Raw genomic sequence first — 25,050 nt, forward strand, 5'->3', positions numbered from 1 at the left:
CTGACATGGGGCTTGAACTCACGAACCAAGAGATCATGATCTGAGCCGAAGTTGGATGCTTAACTGACTGAGCCACCTAAGCGCCCCAAAAGCTTACTTATTTTTGAAAAAAAGTTTAAGCAGGGGAGAGGCAGAGAGAGAGGGAGAGAGAGAATCCCAAGCAGGCGCCACGCTGCCAGCACAAGGCTTTATCCCATGAACTGTGAGATCATGACCTGAGCTGAAATCAAGACTTGGTCGCTCAACCAACTGATCCACCCAGGCACCTCAAATAGATACTTTATTAATAAATATTCTTATAATGGTGGTGAAATAGAGCCTAAACTAAAGGGACTACTATATTTGTATTTAAAATATCAGATCTATAATTCAGAGACTAGCATTAATTACACAAACCATACACTTCTGGCACACAGACTACTACTTACTGTCCATCTGTGTTTCTAGCTTCTTGTTTTTCTTCTTTGGAGTTTTGTGCGGACTCTCCAGTAACATTGCCAAGGGCTGAGTTAGGATCGTTTTTCAGTGTATTTATTATATCAGTAGATCCAAAAGGAATATCTTGTGACTTCACAGAAACATTTTCAGCCTCAACTTTAGGCACTTCACTCAGTTCTTCCTTTTCATCTATCTCTTCAAGGCTACGATCAGAGCTTATTCCAGCTACAAAGAAATGAAGATATAATCCTAAATATTAATTTGCCTCATTCTTCCTGCGCAATCCTAGCAAGAAAGGAGTTTTTAAAATCATAATTAGCTGGATGGACTCTTTTAAATGCTCATCCAAAACTAATAGTGAAATACTCTTCTAATGGTGAATACTCAAATTAACATATAATCAGATTATCTCAGACACATACAATTCTAAAAATAATATGCTATCGTGCTAGGTTTTATTCATGGTAGAAAAAATAAGTTATTTAAACTCAAACTTCAAGCTATATATCTGAAAGTTATCTATATATCTTTAGATTTAAATGATTGTCACATTTATGCAATAGGTCTAAATGTAAATGAAAAGAACATGAGATTTTTATATTGTCTACAAGTACACCAAAAAATTTGACTCAGTGGTTATCAGTGCTCACTACAATGGAGAGTTCTCTGAGTCCCTCTTAAAAATACTGATGTTCAGGGGTGCCTGGGTGGCTCTCAGTTGGTTAAGCGTCCGACTTCAACTCAGGTCATGATCTTGCGGTTCGTGAGTTTGAGCCCTGTGTCATGCTCTCTGCTGACAGCTCAGAGCCTGGAGTCTGTTTCAGGTTCTGTGTCTTCCTCTGTCTCTGACCCTCCCCCATTCATGCTCTGTCTCAAAAATAAATAAATGTTAAAAAAAATTTTTTTAAATACTGATGTTCACCCCCTCTTCCACGCCTGTTAAACCAGAATCTCTGATGGAGGGAACCAAAATCTTTAAGGTTCCTGAGGTGATTCTAATACAAAACCAGGGTTAAAAGCCACTGCCTTAGATGCTTAGTAAAAATTTTGAAAATACAAATGAGTATTATACAATGAAAATTATTCTCTCAGTTTGATTCTCAGAAGCAATTTCCTTTAACAGATTTTTCCTATATAGTATTGGAAAGTATAATGAGCATACAAGCAGATATACATACTCATGTTTCCTTTTTTTGTTGTTTATCTAATATAAATGGAAGCATACTATACCTGATGTTTTTCACCTTCTGCTTCTCCAGTTAACTGTATCTGGAAAATTGTCCCATAACAATATGTGTGTGTGTCTGTGTCTGTGTGTGTGTTTCTTTTCAAAAGCTATGGCTAGTATCTCAGTGTATAAAAATGTGTTTTATCATTATTCCTTAAGCACCAACAACAAGTGGCCAACAGGCTAAAAGAGGAGACATCCTAACTGGTGCCCACACTAGCTGTGAAAGTTAATTTAATCTAAAGAACGAGGTTCTGGATCTTCACTTATTTAAATATAATTTAACACTTCCATTTACATAATAGCAGCTGAACAAACTTTAATTTTACCACAATAGAAGGGGGAGGAAAGGTGGCATAGCATTGGATTACAGAGATCAGCACAGCCACAAAATTTAATAAAAACTTCAACACGTTAGAAGAATATTTAGGGGCACCTGGGTGGCTCAGTTGGTTTAGCTGTCGACTTTGGCTCAGGTCATGATCTCGTGGTTTGTGAGTTCGAGTCCTGCATTGGGCTCTGTGCTGACAGCTCAGAGCCTGGAGCCTGCTTCGGATTCTGTGTCTCCCTCTCTCTCTGCCCCTTCCCTGCTCACGCTCTGTCTCTCTCAAAACTAAATAAACATTAAAAAAAAAACAAACGTAAAAACAAAAAAGAATATTTAAAGTATTTAAAATGTATGTCTTTAATTTTATCTCTAGGTGTATCAACAAAAAATTTTGCTATTTATGCTGTTTAAAAAACTTTATTTTTTAAAGTTTATTTATTTGAGAGAGAAAGAGAAAGTGTGCACGAGCAGGGGAGGTACAGAAAGAGGGAGAGAGAGAGTCCCAAGCAGGCGCCACTCTGTCAGCGCAGGGCCCGATGTGGGGCTCAAACTCATAAACTTGAGATCATGACCCGAACTGAAATCAGGAGTTGGACGCTTAACCGACTGAATCGCCCAGGTGCCCCAAATATGGAGACTTTTAATGACAGTTTGTTGTAAATTTAAAAAAAGATTACTCAACAGAAAAAAATATTAAGGAATTTAAGTGAATTTTTTAAAAATATATTTTGGCAAATCTTGTTTTATTATGATTTGTGAAGGAGTCATTATGATACCAATGCACAAATATTATGTATGTAAAACAGCATATCATATCTGTGTAGTAAGAGTATATTTACATAATTTGAAAACTGTGTATTGAGAAAATGAAAGGCTGTTCTGATTTAGATGCAAATGTGTTTTATAAATGGCTCCTTGGCATATAATAAGTTCTTTTGCAAATTAGATTAACTGAGGTAACATTTAGCAAATTATTGATTGTTATCCCTATTTCTCTCTTGCCCATCAAAAGTTATTTCACACAATTTTTCCCTAAATATGGGGCCCCTTAAAGAGAAACGGGTCTCAGTCGAAGTATAAAGAATGAGTTACGTGTTTCAAAAGTCTTCTCAAATTATTTTTCTGAAATTTTATAACTTGCTAGCATCATATGGGCTTGCTTAAATATATATGTTTTTTAATAGCTTGAGGAGTATTCCTATTCTTAAATGTCTTAGGAAAGGAAGTGATTCTTTTTAAAAAATTCAAATTATCTCAAAGAACTTTCAGAGTTGGTTGGGTGACTAGCACAAATTTCCCCAAGCTTTGGAAAATAATATATCAAGTTTTTTTTGTGTGTTAACAGAATTATATGAATCAGGCCACATTTTAGGACCACAATAGAAAAAGACTGGGTAAAGGCTGTGAACAATGAATAAATTCCACCAATATTGTAGCACAACTATTGTTTTGTAGCTTCATAAGTTCTAATGGAAAAATACTCACTTTCAAAGAATACAGTGTTCAAAATCTTTGTGAAGTTTTAAGATCCAACAACTTCCAAAGTATAAATGTTAAAAAATTACAGAAGTCATCTTTTTAAAGTTTAATTATTGCATTTTTTTACCTTTTCTTAGCTTTATATGATATGAATATTTTTCATCTTAAGTTTTTCATTCCCGCTAAAGAAAGCAAAACTGAAACAAAATATAAAATTCAAAACTTCTTTAAAATTCACAAAATGTAATATGTGTAAATGAAATTTAAATACTAAGCTTTCATATTTTTGTTAAGTTTGTAGCATTTTACTTTTAAATTATTAAAGCTTATAGGGGCGCCTGGTGGCTCAGTCGGTTAAGCGTCTGACTCTTGGTTTCGGCTCAGGTCATGATCTCATGGATTGTGGACTTGAGCCCCACGTCAGGCTCTGTGCTGACAGAGCGGAGCCCTGCTTGGGATTCTCTCTCTCTCTCCCTCTCTCTGCCCCTCCCCCACTGACACTGTCTCTGTCTCTTTCAAAATAAATAAATAAACTTAAAAAAAATTATTAAAGCTTATAACTTCACTGCGACTTTTGGGGTACTTTGCATATTTTTCCTGGAAATGACTGAAACGGCAAAATAAACAAATTATCTCTCTTTGCTAAAATAAAATCATATTACATCCATTCTGGTGAACTACTTTTTTAAAATCATTCATTCATTCATTCAGAAAACGCTCACTTTGTCAGACACTAATGCAGTTGCTGCCAGAATAGTTTTCTTTCTCTTTTAGAAAATGAGATACAGTTTACCTTCAGTAAAATTCATGATTTTGGGGATCCATTTTGGCATGCTTCATTTTGATAATTAAAATGTTCTATAATGATTACAGGTATATAGTTGAGTGACCACCACCACAATCGAGACACAGATAGAACAAGTCCATCCATCTCCAAAATCCCCCATGCCCTTTGGTGATCATCCCTTTCCCCAACCCTAGACCCTGACAACTATTATCCCCCTATAGTTTTGCCCTTGAAAGAATGTTATATAACTGAAATCATAGAGTATCTAGCCACTTAAGACTAGCTTCCCCCTTTTAACATTACATGCATTTTAGATTCAGCCATGTCATTGCATGTATTATCCATTCCTTTTAATGGGTAGGTGATATCACCAATGTTTGCACTGACCACAGTTTAGCCAGTCCTCAGTTAAGGGACATTGGGTTGTTCCTCATTTTTGGCAATTATGAATAAAAATCCTATAATAATTCACATGTATGTTTTTGTGAGCAGAAAGGTTTTCATTTTTCTGGGAAAATACCTAGGAGTGGGATTTCTGAGTTATATAGAAAATCAACGCTTAAATTTTATTTTTAGAAACCTGCCAAACTATTTTCCAAACTGGCCATACAATTTTGTATTACTATAAGCAGTAGGTGATAATATATTAATTTTAAATAATTTTACATAAGGACTCATTCTGAGTTAATAAAAAACTGAATAAAATCATTTATGATGAAATTCAAATATTACCTGACTATAAATTTTTGCAATCTAATAACAAAATAATTCCAATAATTTACTTTAAAAATCCCAATCAAAAGCAATCCTACAGAAAACAAGCCAGGCCTAGATAACAAAAAAGTAGTTCAAGAAAGAAAAAAATACATATATACTTTTATATTCATACAGTTACACATTGGAAACAACAGAGTTTAAAGAGTTTTGCCAAAAAAGCAGAGAGCCAAACAGGCGAAAAGCTGAAATCCTCCAAAGCCACTTAGTTTATTCATCTTACACCTTGCATTATTCATCTATATGGTCAGGGAAAACATCAAACTCTAAACCTGTCATGGAATTTCAAGTGAAAGAGGGAAACTACTATTTCTTTGAGGCATTTTTACACATGGGATGACCAAGTAACCAAATTTTTCTGTGGTTACATCTTACTCTGCATCAAACAAAGCACCAGGCAAGAAAGGCCTGGTCACCTACGTGTCAGAGATGCTACGGCCGCCTCGGGTGTTCCAGGGCACTCCGAGAGAGAGGCTTCATCCGGCGATCTGGGCACAGTGCACTGTTCGTGACTGGGGAGCCCAGGGCCAAGGGAGGCTTCTGCCAAAGAAGTAAAATCTGTGGAAATGGCACTTAGACAACAGAGTTAAGGCAAGCAGAGAACAAGAAGCATTTCGAAGAAATCAGATTTGTTAGCTCACAATTATCCACGCATTAATCAAGAAGAGGTAACTAGAAAAAAAAAAAAAGGAAGAGAAAGAGAAATAGATATCAAGCAAAGTTTGAATAGCAGTCACATCTTTTTTCTAATACTTCTGAATCCTCTCATTTCACTTATATAGTTTGAAATTATTTAATACATTTCCTTTGTGGAACAAACAGTATCAATGATACTTTTCTGGGTAGGACTTAAGAAAAATCACGACTAGTTATATAATGATAATATTTTTAATCACAGAGGACAGGAGAATTCTTATATAAGATGTGTCAAAATCTCAAATTCCTAAAAATCAGCTAAGGATTAAAGATTTAGGAGCATTTGGTGCGCCTGGGTTTTTGCAGTGTTTATGAATCTTAATTATAAAAATTAAGGCTATACTGAGTAATTTTCTTACCTATAAAATTATCCCCATGCTAAAGTAATAGCATAGTAATATCTATTTTTGGCTAGACATTAGTCTCTCATATTCATTTGTATCTAACTTTAAGTCTTAAAATTAAGAAATGTTATCATATTTATTCTTATAATAGCTACTAAACAGCTGTTATTAAAAATATAGGAAACAGCATTCAATCAAATTATTTTATTTTTACTGGCATTTCATTTATTTGGGAAATCCAAAATCAGACCATACAACAGAAAATATTTCGTGATAACAAATTTTTACCACTAAATGAGGACACTTTGTATATCGAATTCATACCTAGAACAGTCGCGTAAAGAATGGTACTTTACACTTTGGTGTAAGTTTTCTTCTGAACACACTAAAGTACATTCCTAACTAAAACATGTCATTCGTCTTGGGAAGGACATTGACACCCTTGACACTGTACAGGGTAACCTGACATTGCAGAAGGCAAGCTCTTAAGATACCATCACAGAACTGGAGTCTTGAGTTCTGCCAGTTTCATACTCAACCCAGGCTGGAAAAGTTTTCATTTCATAATATAAAATTTGGGAAATAGAGTCAAAGCATCTGCATCTCTTTCACAGGCAGAGCATTATAACTAGATTCATTCCTCAACTGTCATGGAAGATCTTTGTCAGTACCACATGACTGTGGGGCAAAGGTGTCCTACCTGGGTTGGACGGCCCCTCGGGACAGCTGGCTTCCACAGCACTGTCTGTAGGAACTGCACGTCCCGCCTGCAGGACTAGAGGACAGAAGCGGCACACCTTACAAATAATCACACTCACAAATGGAACAAGTCTTTAGTAGGTTAACTTCATTCTTTTTCTGTACTTTAGGGAAAGAGAGCCCTGAGGCTTTGTTAGAAGCCATTTCACTATCCAGCTCTGATACAACTAAAACCTCCATGGATTCCCCTTCCTACAGGTAGTCAGCCCTGGGATGAGAGTGTCCTTCTGAACAGATTCACAAGTGATCACACGCTCAGTTTTAGGATCAGGGGGCTGTACAATGTTTTTCATTTTATCCTGTCATCTTGCAGCTTTTAAAAAGGTAGTTAAGAATAATCAGGGACTATCTAAGTATTATTAAAATTAATTTCAAGCCTAAGTTTAAGTATTATCATTTAATGAAAGGACCTGATTTATAACCTATATCACTTTCTTGTCTGTATTAAACAAGACACAACACACATGTAACGTTAATGGGAAAAGTAATGTTACCAGTCACATGATTATCTTCATCACTTAGAGGCAGGGGCATTTTGGAGGGTGGGGAAGGTGCTTTTCGCTTTGTCCTTTTCAAAGATGAGTTGCCAACAGATGTACCACTGAGCTGCAGCGAGCCGGTCCTCACTATGCCTGCTCCACAGGGATTCTGGAAAACAAAATGACCAGACACAATCTCTATTTAGAAATTAACAGCAATTAACAGCAAACTTCAGGAAGACACCGACCTTTACATCCAAGGCACCACATACCAATATGAAACAGGAGAGTCATTCATTCCAAAAACATTATGGAGTGTCTGCCATGTGCCAGGAGCAGAGCTACGAGATTGATATGTAAAGTAAAATAAAATATGGTCCTTCTCAAGAAACTTAGGCTGGGATGGGAGCATGGCATACAAACAACCAATTATGAGCTAGTTAAAAACTAACTTCCAAAGAAAAATATAAAGAAAATATTGGATGTAAAGTAAGAGCTGAAAAGGGAAGGATATTTGTACATTAAAACAGCTGCCTTGATTAATGTTTTGTTTTGGCTTTAGTACTAACGTATTCATGACAAACATCTCAAAAATTTATATGTCTACCCAAGGCAAGGTCATTTGAGGTCACCGACTCTATACGCAGCTAATGGCTAACGCTCACATTCACAGCATGTGACTGTCAGCAGACCCTAAGACAGTCAGTCCTGCCTCAGCAGGCTGCCGGGTGCCTCCTGGCACACTGCCACGTCATCTCATCGCGCTCTTTCCAACTAACCTGCTTAAAAGGGTTGTTCATAGTTTTTTGTCTCCAATTTCTCATCTCCCACTTGAACCCTTCCAACCAGATATTGCCCAACTTTCGATCCATTAAAGCTATTCCCATCAAAGTCATCAAGGACCTCCACCACGACTAAACTAGTGGTTAATTCTTAGAACTCAACTATTTGACCTGTTAGCAGCATTCAACAAAGTTGACCACCCTCTTAAAATCCTCTTTTTCTTAATTCCAGATTACTACGTTCCAACTCTGCATAGATCCCAACACCGTTTTCTTTTATGGTTCTTTTTCATCTGAGGCCTTGGATGTGTTTTCTTCAGTCTCTACTTTCACTCTGTTGGTAATCTCCTCAATTCCCTTGGATTTATGTATTATTCATATGCCGATTAACTCCAAATTTACATCTCCATCCTGGACCTCTATCTGATCTCCACTTAACGTCTAAGGCGATTTCCACCAAGGCATGTCTAAAACGGAGATGCTGATAATCCCTCCCTTCCACTCTCCTGTCAAGAACAAGATTATGTTCTCACAGTCTCTGTTTCGATACAGAGTAAGTCATTCCTCCATTTGTTCAGTCCAGTAACTTTGGAGTCATCCACATCCCTTCTCTCTCACACTCCACATTAAGTCCATCCTGTTGGTTCATCCAGCTTGACTGCTACCACATCGTCTGAATTATGATCAAGAATCTTCCAACTGGACTCTTCTTCCCCATTGCTTCCCTACAGTCCTTTCACAACATACCAGCAAAAGGATCCTATTAAAACATGAGTTCGATTAGCTCGCTTTGTTCAGGACCAAGTAATGGTTTCCCATCTGGCACAGAAAGGCCAAAGTCCTTGTGATGACTTCTAAGGTAGCTAACCACCTGGCCCCTAGAGCTCTCTGACCACCTCCACCTCCAAGGGTAGAATGATTCACGCCACTGCAACCACACTGGCCTTCATGCTGCTCCTCAAGTGTGCCAGGAGTGTTCCTACCTCGGGCGGTTGTCCTGGCTGTTTCCTGTGCCTGCCATGCTCTTCTGATAATTTGATGTCTTGCTACGTCCTCATTTTCTTCAGGTCATTTCTCAAATGCCACCTTTTCAATGAGCTCCTCCCCCTATATGTATCCCTTTTCCCAGCTTGATCTTTATAATCAGCATTTAATAGCTCTCCAACATCCCACCTAGTTGGCTTATTCACCTTGTTTATTGCCTGCTTCCACTAGAGTTGAGTGTAAGAGGAGGGATTTTTTTTTTTTTTCTTCCTATTTTGCTCACTGCCGTATCTGGAGAACAATGCCTGGCCCACAGAAGTCTCTCAATACCTATTTGTTGAGTGAATGAATGAATGAAATACTGTCATTTCATTTGGAAACAAGAGCCTTTGGAGCATGTAAAACCTGAGTCATTCCAATCTTTAGACTATACAAGTACACCTAACAGAAGGGAACGAGTGCATTAGATGTCTTTCATCTTTATGCCTTGTGACACACCAAGAAAAATGTAGCAAATTTTACTATTTTGTAATTTCATAATATGCCTGTCAGAGAAGAAAGGAAAAAGAGACGTTTGAGTCAGCTGTCATCACTGTCAGTTGTGCTAGGTACTAAAAAGGAGGGCAGGTCATCTCACAGGGACAGAACACAGGTCTACAGTGGCAGGCACTTGAAGGAACACACCTCTGAGGTTAACACCTCTTAGCAAGGGAGTGGACAGGGTGGCACCTGGCTGACCTGACTGTCGTCAAACCATGGAACTTCCTCCATACCAGCGGTAGCCACCAACCTCCTCTCCCCTCCATACTCCGGTCCTTCCTCCAGAACTTTTCAGACCTCTCCACAATCCAGCAAGGAAAGAGTTAAAGCCTGCCACCCAAACCCAGATTAATCCAGTCAATAAAGCCAATTCTGATTAAGTCTGAGGGCCAACCCTCATCCCCTACCCCCTCCACAGTAGATGTGGGGTCAGATCCTCAAATGCAATTTGGATTTTTGAAAGAATCGGGAGAAGGATCTTTGGCAATCAAGAGCTGAGAAAGAAATGGATTATATAATACAGCTGGATGAGCAGGATTTAAATATCATTTTGAGTAGAATATAAAATTTTCTTCTTATTGATTGAGGATATATCTCTGTGTTCAGAAACTTTCATTTGCTATCTTATAATAAAATTAACAAATTGAGGGGTCTTTTAGGAAAAAGGCCAAAAATTCTCCTAGAACAATGAAGCACTTCACTTTTCAAAATAATGCTGTAAAAATCAAAAGCAGTAGAGAATATGTTATTTTATTTCTTGGATGAATTTACTTATGTAAAGCCCTATTAAGGCATGCCTTCTTACTTTCACAGAGCGAGTTTACCAGCAAGAACACAGTAAGTGATCAATACGTAATTGCTGAGCGCACAGAGTTGGGGCAGCATTTGATTTTCCTCCTACTTCCATGCTGAAAACTTATTTCCCATGCTTTGACAGATTGCTTTCATGAGGTCTAGAATATAAACCCGTGTTCCCCTTCAGGCCAGATTCCCAATCACTGTCATTTATTGGTCTTTCTTATTACCTGATAAAAGCAGTCACGACTTGAATTAGTCATGAATTTCTCAGATAATAGTATCCATTTAGGAGTTAGAGCTCTTAAATTTTGCTCGTAATAAAGTAGACAGTATAGAAATTAGAAAGGGAAGAATTTATATACACAAATTTACAGGAACCTGTCCATTACTCAAAGATAAAATAAAAATAGATGCATATATTTCATTTATGTCCCTAAAGGTCTAAAAGTAAGGTAACTTGTTTTGTACAGGATAGTTATATTTCTATGGACCAAGAATTTAAAATTGCCAAATATACAGATTTTAGTTTTACAAACACCAAAAAAAAAAATTTGATAGTATTTATAAAGACAATTAAGGGAAAAGAAGAGCAAAGCCATGAACATTTTAAAAGAGCACGTATTTTGTAATTTTACCCTATAGAACTTAACTCCCTTTACCCTATTTTGCAAGTGTAACATGAACATAAGAGAACATACATTTTTAGAGCTACAATTGGATCAAAGACTAAGAAGGAAGACATTAAGAAAGACAGCATGATTGTCACTGAGTGGTACAAGGTAGACATACGTGACCTGTCATAACCAATTCTGTCATATAGATTCTTTACTATAATTCTTTACTATAATTAATGCTTAAAACTTATTAAGTTTATGACATAAATATAAATTTAACAAATTATGTAGGATGGCCCAAAGGCAGGAGTTTTCAAGGAATAAGAATAGTGAGTTTAGATTATGAGCAACAGATTAATGACAGAAATATAAGTTTGTCCTGAGGTACAATAATATTAGTGTTAGTGTTCAAGGAAATAGCTTAACATATATTTCTTGTCTTTTAAGACACAGGCAAGAGCTTCCCCCACCCCTTTTTTTTAGACTGTTAGAAAATAATTTCAATCATCTAAGAAGGAAGGGTAAGGTAATAAAAATCAAACTTGCAGGTATTTTGTGTTAAATAAAATATCACTAATAAGACCAAAATGTTCGAGAAACCTCAGGCCTTGAAATGATGTTCTGTATTTATTGTAAACATCCTCTCTTGGCTAAAAGCATGCAAGAAAAGAAGGGGCATTTAAGTGAAAAGACCTAGGTGTTCCTAAAAAACCAAGAAAAGTGGTGTATACTGAGGGATGTGGGCAGAATATACGTAGCTGGCACATAAGAGTAGAGAGGCTCCTAACCTCTCAGAATGGCTAAAATTAACAACACACAGGTGTTGGCAAGGATATGGAGAAAGGGGAACCTTCTCACACTGTTGATGGGAATGCAAACTGGTGCAGCCACTCTGGAAAACAGTATGGAGCTTCCTCAAAAAGTTAAAAATACAACTACCCTACAACCCAGCAGTTGCACTACTAAGTATTTACTCAAAGGATACCAAAATACTGATTCAAAGGGACACATGCACCCTGATGTTTACAGCAACATTATCAACAATAGCCAAATTATGTGAAGAGCCCAAATGTCCATTGACCGACCAATAGATAAAGAAGATGTGGTATATATATGTACACACACACACACACACACACACACACACACGAATATTAATCAGCCATCAAAAAGAATGAAATCTTGCCATTTGCAACAATGTGGATGGAGCTAGAGTCTATTATGCTAAGTGAAATCAATCAGCGAAGGCAAATACCATATGATTTCACTCCTGTGTGCAATTTAAGAAACAAAACAGATGAACATAGGGGAAGAAAGACAGAGAGAGAGAGACACAGAGGCAAACCATAAAGAGACTCTCAAATAAGGAGAACTAAGGGTTGCTGGAGGGGAAGTGGGTGGGGGGATGGGTTAAATTGGCGATGAGCATTAAGGAGGGCACTTGTGATGAGCACTGGGTGTTATATGTTAAGTGATGAATCACTAAATTCTACTGCTGAAACTAGTATTACTCTATACGTTAACTACCCACAATTTAAATAAAAACTTGAAACATTAAAAATAAATAAAAATAATAAAATGCTTTAAAAACAAAAAAAGAAGGAAAAAAGGTGAGGAAGGCTATCAGTGTCTAACCAGCAGTGTTCTTAAGCCCCAGTTTTCCTGTGACCTTCAGGAGTATATGCCTAATAGTCTCCTATCTCTTCTACCCTTGCATTAATTAGGCTTGAGCTACCTGGTATTTTTAAGTGTGAGTTTGTGTCTAACTGGAGAGAAGCTTCCAGAGGGTTTGCAAGTTGGAAGGCAGCCTAGTGTGTTACGAAACAAATGAGCTTTGGAGACCATGTCAGGACTTCAACCTGGGAGCATGCCATCTAGTGTCTCTGCAACCTTCAGTCTCCTCATCTATAAAGTGGGAAAAGAAACAGCACCCTACACTTGAGAAGGGGCTGGATGCTTAAGTGAAGTGACATGTGTGAAAACTTAGGATAGTGCTTAGTATACATACAGTACCTGCTCCGTAAATATTAGCTAATATTACATGCAGCTTATCTATTTTAAAGTATGTGAATGTGATCTGTAAATAAAATAAGCAAACAATAGTTGTAATGTAGAGTTGGAGTGAAAAGCATGGATAAAAGGAGGTACTTACTCTAAGATTTTTGTATTTTGTCTGCAGTGTCCGTGGTGGTGAAGAGTCCTATTAGTCTGTCTGCATTATAATCAACCTTAAAACACCAAGAGCCCCAGCATTCAGGAACTTGGGGTTAGTCCACTGCGTAAGCCAAATCCATTGTGTTTAATTCGTTGTGTGTAAAAATTCCTCCTCTAAATCACCTCAGGCAACTCTATCCTACCTTAAAGGAATTTAATAAAAGCTCCATACTTAACACCAACTTATTAATTCTTGGTGATGGGTATTGTGAATATATATAATAATACGTACATTTGAATATTTCATAAATTTAATGTAAAGAATTAAAGTTGAAGAACTGTTTAGAATGGTCATTAGCTTTCAGCACCAAGATGCATTCTCTTTCGTCAAATTAGGACTGAAATTTTTTAAAAGAGGTTGAGATTAAACTATATTTAAATCCAAAGAGTTTACAAAACAAGAACACAGAGATGTTTCTACTTACTAGGGGAAAACGCTTTGGTTAATAATTAGAGATTTTCAATTATTTACTTTAGTTAGAGTCCCTAAGTCTGCTTGCCATTAGGGAAAACTACATCCCTGGCAGGAATGCACATCACTGAATTTTACAGCCTGTGAAAAGGAAAATACTGCACAGAGAAACAGAGCACACTAGCGAAAGTGGCAAGGTCAAGCTGAAAACTATGCCAGATACTTAATCCCTCAGAATTCACACCCAGATCAGGATTTACTGGTTCAAAATGCAACTAAATTTAGCTGAAGAAAATAGAATTGAAAGGCATTCAGTAGATTTACTGAGGACTAGCTCAGCACGAGCGATTAGATCACTTTCTAATCACAGGTGAATTTTAAGATGTGGATCATAGAAATCAATATGTTTTGTATAAAAGACTTAAAAGAAAGAGTACAAATAGAAAAATGAGACAAAATTTGAATCAAAGGATGGAAATACAGTGGCCCAACTTCAAGGACATTGTTAAATGTTTCTATTAGAAGCTGTTGGGTTTTTATTTGTTTATGATTTCCACATGTAGGGAGGGAAGGGTTAGAGAAGAAAACCTAAGCCATCCCTTGAAACTGTCTTAAAACTCTTATTTTCCTCCTTCTAAAGAGACAAATTCACATTATCCTTCTCCAACCTGGACATTCTCTACAAATGCTATGACATACTATTTAATTTACTACGAATTATATCTCAATGACTGAACTTCTACGTAACTAACTGAAGGTCAATCTTGAACTCTTAACTCTTGATGGAAGAACTTTTCCTAAAATAATTTTACAACTTAGATAATAGGTCAGTTTTCTTAAACTTCCAAATGCATAATTATAATATATGTAATACAGAAGTATGAGGTATCAAAATGAATTTGCAAAATAAGCAAAGCTGTAAAGGGAAATTGTAATCACAATGAATTCAGTATTACTATGATTTGATCATAAAATTAGCACAATCTCAAAAGATGCAAACAATGCATTCATTGATGGGGGGAAGAAAAGAAAAAGTACTGTAAATCCCAACAGATGTAAGTCACCTCATAGAAGTTTTGGTGTCCAACCTTTTACACATACCTTTATGCCTTTATACACTGGCATACATTTTTTGATTTGTATTGGTTGAAGGCACATATGCCAGTTTATTTCTTTCTTTATGAAGTTTTATTAAATGTGTTAGGTTTTTTTAAGTTTATTTATTTTTGAAAGAGAGAGAGTGGGCAGAGGAGGGGCAGAGAGAGAAAGCGAGTTAGAGAATCCCAAGCGTGCTCCACACTCTTCAGCACAGAGCCATGTGGGGCTGGAACCCACAAATCATAGCACTGAAAGCCTTAGCCTGTTTAGGCTGTTTTCTTGGATTAAGAAAAATCCTATCAGCGAAGGGTATAAGAAATAGAGGTGATGTAGTGGGTACCGGACTACTGTATTTAGGGTAAGGAGAAATAGGGCAGCAGTGTCAGGGCCTAGAGCTCTTAAATCCACACCTTGTAAGCAGTCATCTATTCTGCCAATTTTTAAGGTGTTCCCATCAATTTGCTGAAATAAATTCGATGACAGCAAGTAATGAGATTAGAGCTGGATTCCACCTAGAGGTGTCTAAATACCATGACCACTTGTAACTTGTACTTGTTTGGTTACTAGAATTACAATCCCTTGAGAGGATTCTGAGTGGCCAAACTTGCCAGTGGATTTCTCTCAAAATGGTCTAGATTTAAACTCAGTATTATTCAATGATAACATCTGTCTCCTCTGGTTAACAAACGCATTAACCTGAGCATATCTTCCTAAAACTTTGCGTCCTCTACCTCTTTTTATTGATGCCCAAAGCACTTGTGTCGACTTTGTATTACAGTCAGGAGTTCAGGGAGAAAGATGTCAGTTAATCAACGTTTTATTTTGTTATTGTACTTCAGGGTTTCAAAAATCCTCAAAGAAGAAATACTAGGACTAGGCATCGCTATATGGTTAACACTAATCAAACCAAAAACCCACATAACAAAGCATTTTCATCTGTTAAAGGCCAATTTTGAAAGACAACAAAAGAATAATTTGATTATACTGGAGTTGGAAGAGACTTGTGTAAATTTAGTCACAAAATCTTATTGTACTGAGGAAAAGCCCAAGCCACAAAGTTCAATGGCTTGTTCTTATAGGTAGACGACAAAGAAGACAATGAGAAAAATGACAACAAAGAAGAATATAAAAGACCTACTGGTAGATCCAAGACTATCTGTCAAAACAGACTGGGGCTTCTGCTACCACAAAAGATTTCCTTTCTAGCCCTTCTCCAATGAGATCAGAACACACACACACACACACACACACACACACACACACATATTTTACAACCTGGGTTATACCCTTGCAAGGTTTTTAAATTTCTCTCCCTGAGGCAACCTGTGCTTTCATTTCATCAACCCTATAATACTTTGAGATATCATATAACCAAACCTTATTAGCGGTAATCCCTTCCTAATGACATTTCTTAAATGCCCAAAGAGAAGGGCCTAACTCAGTAATACATCTCAGATGAAAAAAGAGAAGATGAATCAGGAGAAAGCAGACCTCAGGATAAAGTTAAAAGGACAGAGGATGGTGATAATCAAGGTTCTCCATGGTCAGTGATGAGAACAAAGAAGGGAGTGCAGGGGCAGGGTAGGAGAGTAGTAAACACGTATAGATTAACTGAGTTTAGGGCCCCCACCAAGGTGAAGCAGTAATCAGGGGAGCAAACTGGGATCAACTCACTTCATCCCAGAAAGGGAGCCATGACTGTATGGCAGGCATTATCCAAGGGTCTCTGCTGTTTTACCACCAATGGCTCCAAGAAAAGAGGCCTTCTTCTCTCTGCTCTGGTCTCTGGTACAGAGAAAGGCATTTTCTTCCCCATGAGGTCACAAATATCATAGTGGTAGAAAGTCCAAGTGAGCTGCATACAACCAGAACTTGTAAAGAAGATTCCTGACGCTGATTATTTTAAATATTTTATTAATTCGGTATGCACTTCAGAGGGGCACAACTTTTGTGTACTAATAGATAAGAGAGAGAAAGTCACACTAATTCCATAAATGACCTATTGTTCTTTGAATAGTATTATTCTTTAAATTTTAACAACTTTATCATGAGCACAGTTATTTACATTTGGGTCAGAGGTAAAGCTTGTAGAAACTTAAAAAGTAATGGCTCAGAGGATTTTCGAGAGCATTAAGTGAGTAATGTGTTTTGGTACCTTGTTTGAAACATTAGTAAGTGCTACATAAGCATTAATCACTAATTTTGCTATTGTGATTATGACCCTTTGAAAATCTGATTAAAACTACCAGGACAAAGTATATTTATATATGGGAAAGCCTTAGAAGGGGAAACATTATATTCAATTATATCCCACTGGTGCATTTCTCTACTGAATGAAACAAGTCATATTTTTGGAAATACAGACAGCTGTATCCTGTATATCAAACTAAAAATGCCATGGCAACCACTGTTCCTAAGCAATTGTAGAACTGTGTGTGTGTGGTTCTTTTTCTATATAATAAATACAAGTGGAAAGTGGCGGGGAAAATCAAATGTTGCATGATAACCTGGACAAAATAACAAAAAGATGTATTTCTTAAAGATTATAAGGACATGCTCTGTTACAACAACCTTAATGACTCTGCATAAAACAACTAGGATTAAAACTCATTGAGCAAAGGGACTCCTGGGTGGCTCAGTCAGTTGAGCGTCCGACTTTGGCTCAGGTCATGATCTCACTGTTTGTGAGTTCGAGCACTGCATCGGGCTCTGTGCTGAAGGCTCGGAGCCTGAGTCCTGCTTCGGATTCTGTGTCTCCCTCTCTCTATGTTCCCTCCCACTCGTGCTGTCTCTGTCTCTCTCTCAAAAATAAATAAACGTTAAAAAAAACAACAACAAAAAGCCTCATTTAGTGACACTAAGACCGAATATGTACTTGTACATTTTATAAACATACGATAATCTATCATCTTACCTACTTATAAACCATGATAAATATTAAGAGGCAAAATTGACCAGAAGATGAATGGCAAGCATTTCTTAAAAACAAATCATCTGTTAAAAAATGAACACTCTCAGTATTAAATTTCAGTTGCATAATACTGGATGACAAAGTATTTCCATTTCTCAATATCTGAGTGTTTGTCTGCACCAGAATGCAAAATGGGACCAAATGAACAGTTCAATCAAGATAATTCTTTATTGTGCTTCCAGCCAAAAGCCAATATCCTAACGAAAATGAGGTGCCATTCTGGTAGCCTGGGAAAAGCTGCTTGACTGCAGTGCCCACATTAACTCCAAAGGGTAATAAAACCATACCAAATGTGCAAAATTAAAGAATTCCCCAAAAGTTTCTGTGGCTTCTGTGGGCCAAGACTGTCCACGAATGGTGTCCAACTCTTCTTTCCCTTCTTTAAATGTAAAATACTCTTTAAATGGCTAATTTGTCAACAATATTAAGACGTCCTTTGGCCACAGATTTTTTTAAGTGTGCTTTCCACAGAAACTTGGTCAGAGAACATGGTGCAGATACTGGATTTCTGAACGTTTTAAATTTAAAGTTTATTTATTTGTTTTGAGAGAGACTGAGAGTGTGAGAGGGAAAGGGCAGAGAGAGAGGGGGACAGAGAATCCTAAGCAGGCTCCATGCTGCCAGCACAGAGCCTGATGCGGGGCTCAAACTCATGAACTGTGAGGTCATGACCTGAGCTGAAATCAGGAGTCAGATGCTTAACTGAGCCACCCAGACACCCTTGCACTTACTTTCAGTCTCAGAATTGTAAGTCATTTTCAATTTAAGTAAATGTCATTGCATTTCTAACTTTTGTCATGTGTGAAATAAATGACAATCTATATAAATAACTATATACATGTTATCTTATTGTAAATAACCATACACATTTATACAGTAATACGTGAGATACGGTTTAGGTAAACAACAGCAGGAGGCTACCATTACATATGTTGTTGCAAAAATAGCCTTTCAAATCTTTATTCACAAAATATCCAAAAAGATCTGAGAAAAACTGCTCAAACATTTCTAATTGGGTAGTTTTCCTCTGCAAATGAACACTTCCATAGAAGACAGTATGTTCACCTTTTATAAGGAAAATGATGCAAGGTTTGAAATGAAAAAGAGTACAAAGAAATTTAGGGACATGAAAAAACACACTGTAGCAATGACAGTAAACTATCTCTTCTTTAAGATATATTCTTTATGTGGATAAACTAATTGTAGTTGCAAAAATGTTCCAAGAAATAGGTTAGGATAAACTATTTTACTAACTTGGCTCTTCACTGAATCCTCTTTGTAAACTGTACAATCAGTTGCCAAAATTAGCTTAGAAAATCAACAGCCTTTTATGTGAAGAGTTTCAGTTTAAGCTCCAAAATCACTATCCAATACTTTAATTTGCCAGTATTGAGAAATGCTTTAGAGAAATGAGACAAATTATTAAATGCTGACAGCCAAAAAGCATGAAATAGATGTGAGGGGAAAATTTTTTTCCAAGCTACAAGTAGACTGACTTATCCATAAACCTAAGGCAAACATAAGATCGACTACTTAAAATAAGGCTAACATGAAATGAAAGCTCAAAATGAATAAAACTGTTAATTACAAATCACTTTGTCATGTATTATTCTTATTTATCTCTAGTTCTATTTGCTTGCACTTCACAAAAGTATGTATTTGCTATTTCTAATAGAAGGTAACTATTTCCAATAATTTCTTTCTACTTTATTAAAGGATGCTTTGGGGGAAAAATGTGTAAAAATGAGAACGTTATAGGTCTGTTAAACAGCGCACCCTTGTGGTCTATTCTGATTCCTAAACAATAAAAATTACAGGATAAGAATATATCCAAAATTCTTCAGGGATTTGAAAATAATTTTTTCCAGTACAAATCAAAGCCACACTGAGATACCACCTCACACCGGTCAGAGTGGCTAAAATGAACAGATCAGGAAACTATAGATGCTGGCAAGGATGTGGAGAAACGGGAACCCTCTTGCACCGTTGGTGGGAATGCAAACTGGTGCAGCCACACTGGAAAACAGTGTGGAGGTTCCTCAAAAAATTAAAAATAGATCTACCCTATGACCCAGCAATAGCACTACTAGGAATTTACCCAAGGGATACAGGAGTGCTGGGGATGCACTGGGACACGTGTACCCCAATGTTTATAGCAGTGCTTTCAACAATAGCCAAATTATGGAAAGAGCCTAAATGTCCATCAACTGATGAATGGATAAAGAAGATGTGGTTTATATATACAATGGAATACTACTTGGCAATGAGAAAGAATGAAATCCTGCCAGTTGCAGCAACGTGGATGGAACTGGAAGGAATTAAGCTAAGTGAAATAAGTCAGTCAGAGAAATATATCACATGTTTTCACTCATATGTGGATCTTGAGAAACTTAACAGAAGACCATGGGGGAAGGGAAGGGGAAAAAATAGTTACAAACAGAGAGGGAGGGAGGCAAACCATAAAAGACTCTTAAAAACTGAGAACTGAGAGTTGATGGGGGGTGGGGGAGAGGGGAAAATGGGTGATGGGCATTGAGGAGGGCACTTGTAGGGATGAATGGTGGGTGTTATATGGAAGCCAGTATATTTAAAAAAAAAAAGGAAAATAATTTTTTCCAGGTATTTTTTTCACAGCCTGCTATTACTTTCAATCATCAAAAACAATGCCTTTTTAAAGTTTCAAATTTAAAACTAAATTAAAATAGATATAAAATGTCTGTAGTAATATGACTTTTTTATTTTAGATTTAAAATGAGCAGTAAAAGGGCATGTGGGTGGCTGTCAGTTAAGCGTCTGACTCCTGATTTCAGCTCAGGTCATGATCTCACAGTTCATGAGTTTGAGCCCTGCATCTGGCTCTTCGCCGACAGCACGGAGCCTGCTTGGGATTCTCTCTTTCTCTCTCTCTCTCTCTCTCTCTCTCTCTCTCTCTCTGTCTCTGTCTCTCTCTCCCTCTGCCCCTACCCCCGTGTGTGCACACTCTCTCTCTGCATCTTTCTCTCTCAAAAATAAATAAATAAATAAACTCTAAAAAGCAATTTAAAATAAGCAGTAAAATAAGCAAAATGTTAAATTGCCCGAATATTTGCATCTGGCTATACAATTTCAATTTGGGATCAATTTATTTTTATGCCCAATGTAACGTACACTAAATTTTTGTTCTCAGTCCTTAAGCTTTCAATACAACCTTGCCAAAATTCCAGCTTTTCTGTACAAGGTTCAGAAACCAGGAATTACTGGGCCAATTACTCTAAAAGTAAATTTAAGCAATTTTTAAATTATCCAAGTACTTTTGAAAATTTACCATATGTATACATGAAATAATAAAATTTTGTGATAGTCTGTGTCACAGTAATTCTCATTGTATATACCACACTTGGCTATATGAAAGTTCAAATTAAAGGTTACTTATTAATTCTCTTAAAACACCTATTATGTTACAATATTTTGCTGGGGAACACAATTCTTGCCCTTCTGTTGTGAAGAGGAAAAGGGAAAAACTAACAATGCTATAAACTTTAAACAATAATACAACACTAACGTTTATCTTCAGAAGATGCGGCACTTACCCCATATTGTGTTATGGCCACCAATGGAATATTACGCAGCCTTTAAAAAGAGGAAGGCCGTTATGTATTAATAAGGATTTCCAAGATATATCATTCACTACTAAAAAGTGAGGTGTAACACAGTGCATGCAGTGTATGACTAGAAAAAAAATCATGTGCAGCACAAATATTGGCTTGAATATGAATAGGTCATGTCTGGAAGGATACACAAGAAACTGTTATCAGTGGTTGCCTCCAGGCAGAAGAATTTGGCTGAGGGCAGGGTAAGGAAGGAGAATCTTCACTCCATTCTCCTTTTTATCTTTAGAAATATGTATCATTTAAATATACAACCTATGCATATATATAAATGAAGACAAAATAAAAATTCACAGGAGAGACAAATTCAGAGAAAGTAAGGTCACCCTTCTGGAATCTTTAGAAAATTCTCTATGAAATGAGTGAAACCACAGGTATAATTTGAATCGATAAATAGGAATGAAGAAGAGAACACTATGCTAAAAGAATAGGAAATAGGCTTCTGCACAAGCAATGAGTCAAATCTTACGGTTAGAGTTAAAAGCATACTGGAAATGATGAGGAATTAAAGTTTAAAACAAAACTGCATTTCTGCACAGCAAAGGACACCATCAACACAGTGAAAAGGCAACCTATGGAAATGGGAAAAATGTTTGTAAACCAAATATCTGATGTGGGGTTAATATCCAAAATATATAAAAACTCATGCAACTCGTTTGCAAAAACAATAAACAATGCAATTTGAAAATGGGAAGGGGAACTGAATACACATTTTCTTGAGGAAAATATACAAATGGCCAACAGGTACATGAAAAGGTGCTCAACATCACTTATAATCAGGGAAGCACAACTCAAAACCACAATGAAATATCACCTCATCTCTCCTAAAATGGCTGTCATCAAGAAGAGATCTGTGCTGGCAAGGATGTGGAAAAGGGGAACCCTTGTGCACTCTTGGTGGAAAAGTAAAATGGTATAGCCACTATGGAAAGCAGTACAGAGGATGTTTTTAATAATTAAAAATAGAACTAGCATATGATCCAGCAGTCCCATTTCTGCATATGTATCTAAAGGAAATGAAAATGGTATCAACAATATACCTGCAGTCTCATGTTTACTGCAGCATTATTCACAACGGTCATAATATGGGAACAACCTAAGTGTTCATGTATGGATAAATAGATACGCAGTACATACATACAATGGAGTATTAGGGAAAGAAGGAAGCCTGCCATTTGCAACAACACGGATGGACCCTGAGGGTATTACATTAAGTGAAATAAGCAAGAGAGAAAGACAAACAATGGATGGCATCATTTATATGGGGAATCTAAAAGACAGAAAGAGTAAAAAAAGGTTGACTGAGAAAAAAATCAGGAGAGGTTGGTAAAAGGGGACAAACTTTCAGCTATTAGAAGAATAAGGTCTGCAGATCTAATGTAAATAAGGGTGACTATGGTTAATACTGTATGATATAATCAGAATTCATTAAGAGAATAGAAATTAAGTATTCTTATAAAAAAAAATATGTGAGGTGATGGATGTGTTAATTAAGTAAATGGTAGGAATTCTTTCACAATGTGTATGTATTTCAATTCACCACAATGTACACTTTAAATTATCTTGTAATTTGCTCTGTCGATTATACTCCAACAAAACTGAAAAGAAACAAAAGTAGAACTGCCCTCTCCCCCAAATTGTGTTTGGTTTGTAGAGGGCCTTGAATGCCTAGAAAATAACAGCCAGTTATCAAAGTTTCTGAACTAAGAAAACATGTTAAAGTACTGGTCTTCTCCTTACTCTGCACCCTGGACTTCTTTCTCTCTCTCTCTCTCTCACTTTTTTCAATAAATTTTTTTAACGTTTAACTATTTTTAAAAAAGACAGAGACAGAGCATGAGCAGGAGAGGGGCAGAGAGAGAGAAACACAGAATCTGATGCAGGCACCAGGCTCTGAGTTGTCAGCACAGAGCCCAGCATGGGGCTTGAACCCACGAACCATAAGATCATGACCTGAGCTGAAGTCAGATGCTTAACCAACTGAGTCACCCAGGCACCCCTGCACCCTGAATTTTTCTAAGGCATGACTTCAGGAGAAGGAATGAAAGAAAGGGACAAGGAAAGATAAGGAAGGGAGACTGAATGAAGGGCTCACTAATTGGATGTGAAAAGAAAAGGGAAAAACAAAACAAAACAAAACAAAACAAAACATCAAAAATGATCCTGAGCTTTTAAATCTGGGAGAACAAAAACAACCTTTATCTCCAATATGCTGATTTCCAGGTAGTGATGAGTGAAGAAACAACCGTGAGTTCAATCTGCAACTGAAGAAAATACTGGGACTGGAATCTCAGAGTTGATGTGTTCATTTCCCAGGGCTGCTGTAACAATTTACCATGACTGAGGAGCTAAACACAACAGAAATGTATTCCTTCACAGTTCTGGAGGCCAGAAGTCTGAAATCAAGCTGTCGGCAGGACCATCTCTCTCTCTGAAAGTACTAGGGGAGAATCCTTCCTTGCCTCTTCCAGCTTCTGGCTTTCCTTGGCTTATGGCAGCATAACAACAGTCTTGGTCTGCATTATCGCATGACCTTCTCCTTTTTTGTCTCTGTGCATGTGTCTCCTCTCTTATAAGAACACGAGTCATAGGAATTGGGCCCAGACTAGGTCCACCATGATCTTATTTCTAGAGCCTTGACTTGGACATATCTTTTGAGGGGACACTATTCAAACACTGCAGTTGAGAACTCAACAAAGAACACGTTTTCTTTGAAAGAGTATGGTAAATATAGGTGAAGACCATAAATTCAGGTACCTCCAAATTTAGAAAATGGGTAAAGGAAGTGGTGGTAAGAAATAGAGGTGAAATATAAAAAGAGAATTAGGACCAAGAAAAAGAGAAAAAATCAAGACCACGGGGTGATTTAGCACATCAAATATGGTGAAATAAAGGAAATAAATGCTGAGATGCTTAGGAAGGCATGATTGTGTGTGTGTGTGTGCGCGCGCACACACACACACACACACACACACACACACACATCCCGAACCACGGCATAATTGTTAAGAATTTTTGTAATGAATAAATAAAAAATGGTTCTTCAGCTTCTCTAGGGAGAAACAAATAATTCTGGGTCATACTGAACAATACATCAAAGAACTCCCCAGATGTCCAGATCAAAAGAAAAAATAATTAGAAAATTATATAAAGATGTCCAGTCTGCCAAAGGCAACATACCAAAAAAAAGAAAGAAAGAAAAAAAAATTACTTAACATGGGATCATCAACTGGTCAAAGACCAGAGGGTGAGAATCAAAAGAAATGGCTTTTGGTGAGGCCACTGGAAGCACAGTCTAGAATGTTGAGAGGCAGACTATTAGAAAGACAATGTAGGCCTCTACAGGATCCAAACACAAGGAAGTTTACTGGAAGAGAATGGATGAGGTCATTTGGAATAAAGATTTGTGAGCAGGGCTAAGATTTATTTCTACACAAAGAAAAAGACAGACATCGGTAACTACTCAAAAGTATAATAATTTATACCCTTGTAGTATAGTTCTATGATAATTAAAATTTTAAAACAATCCTAAAAGTGCTACGTTTTAAATGACTTACTATGAAGAAATGCAGAGGAGTTACAACCACAAAATGCAGTCTTTGGGGACACTGACTTTGCCTCTGCTTATCTCACTCGGTTTCAATCTCTGCTTCTTGTTCATGCCCGGGCAGGCCATCG

At 37.0% G+C, this 25,050-nt stretch overlaps 1 protein-coding gene across 11 annotated transcripts in view; it reads right to left on the bottom strand.

Annotated features, from left to right (window-relative positions):
• The window catches only part of COBLL1 (cordon-bleu WH2 repeat protein like 1), a 172,198-nt gene that overhangs the window by 17,227 nt on the left and 129,921 nt on the right, over positions 1 to 25,050 (bottom strand). For 8 of the 11 annotated variants that reach the window (XM_043576926.1, XM_043576928.1, XM_043576919.1 and 5 more), the window contains 4 exons: positions 7,328 to 7,481; positions 6,775 to 6,849; positions 5,455 to 5,574; positions 429 to 663 (listed from right to left, as the gene is read on the bottom strand). In XM_043576926.1, coding sequence (XP_043432861.1) covers positions 429 to 663; positions 5,455 to 5,574; positions 6,775 to 6,849; positions 7,328 to 7,481 — 584 coding nt within the window. The remainder of the gene's footprint in view (positions 1 to 428; positions 664 to 5,454; positions 5,575 to 6,774; positions 6,850 to 7,327; positions 7,482 to 25,050) is intronic. The other 3 variants (XM_043576922.1, XM_043576921.1, XM_043576920.1) reach the window with 1 other exon arrangement.

The sequence above is a fragment of the Prionailurus bengalensis genome, chromosome C1, assembly GCF_016509475.1.
Source record: "Prionailurus bengalensis isolate Pbe53 chromosome C1, Fcat_Pben_1.1_paternal_pri, whole genome shotgun sequence".
Taxonomy (NCBI): domain Eukaryota; kingdom Metazoa; phylum Chordata; class Mammalia; order Carnivora; family Felidae; genus Prionailurus; species Prionailurus bengalensis.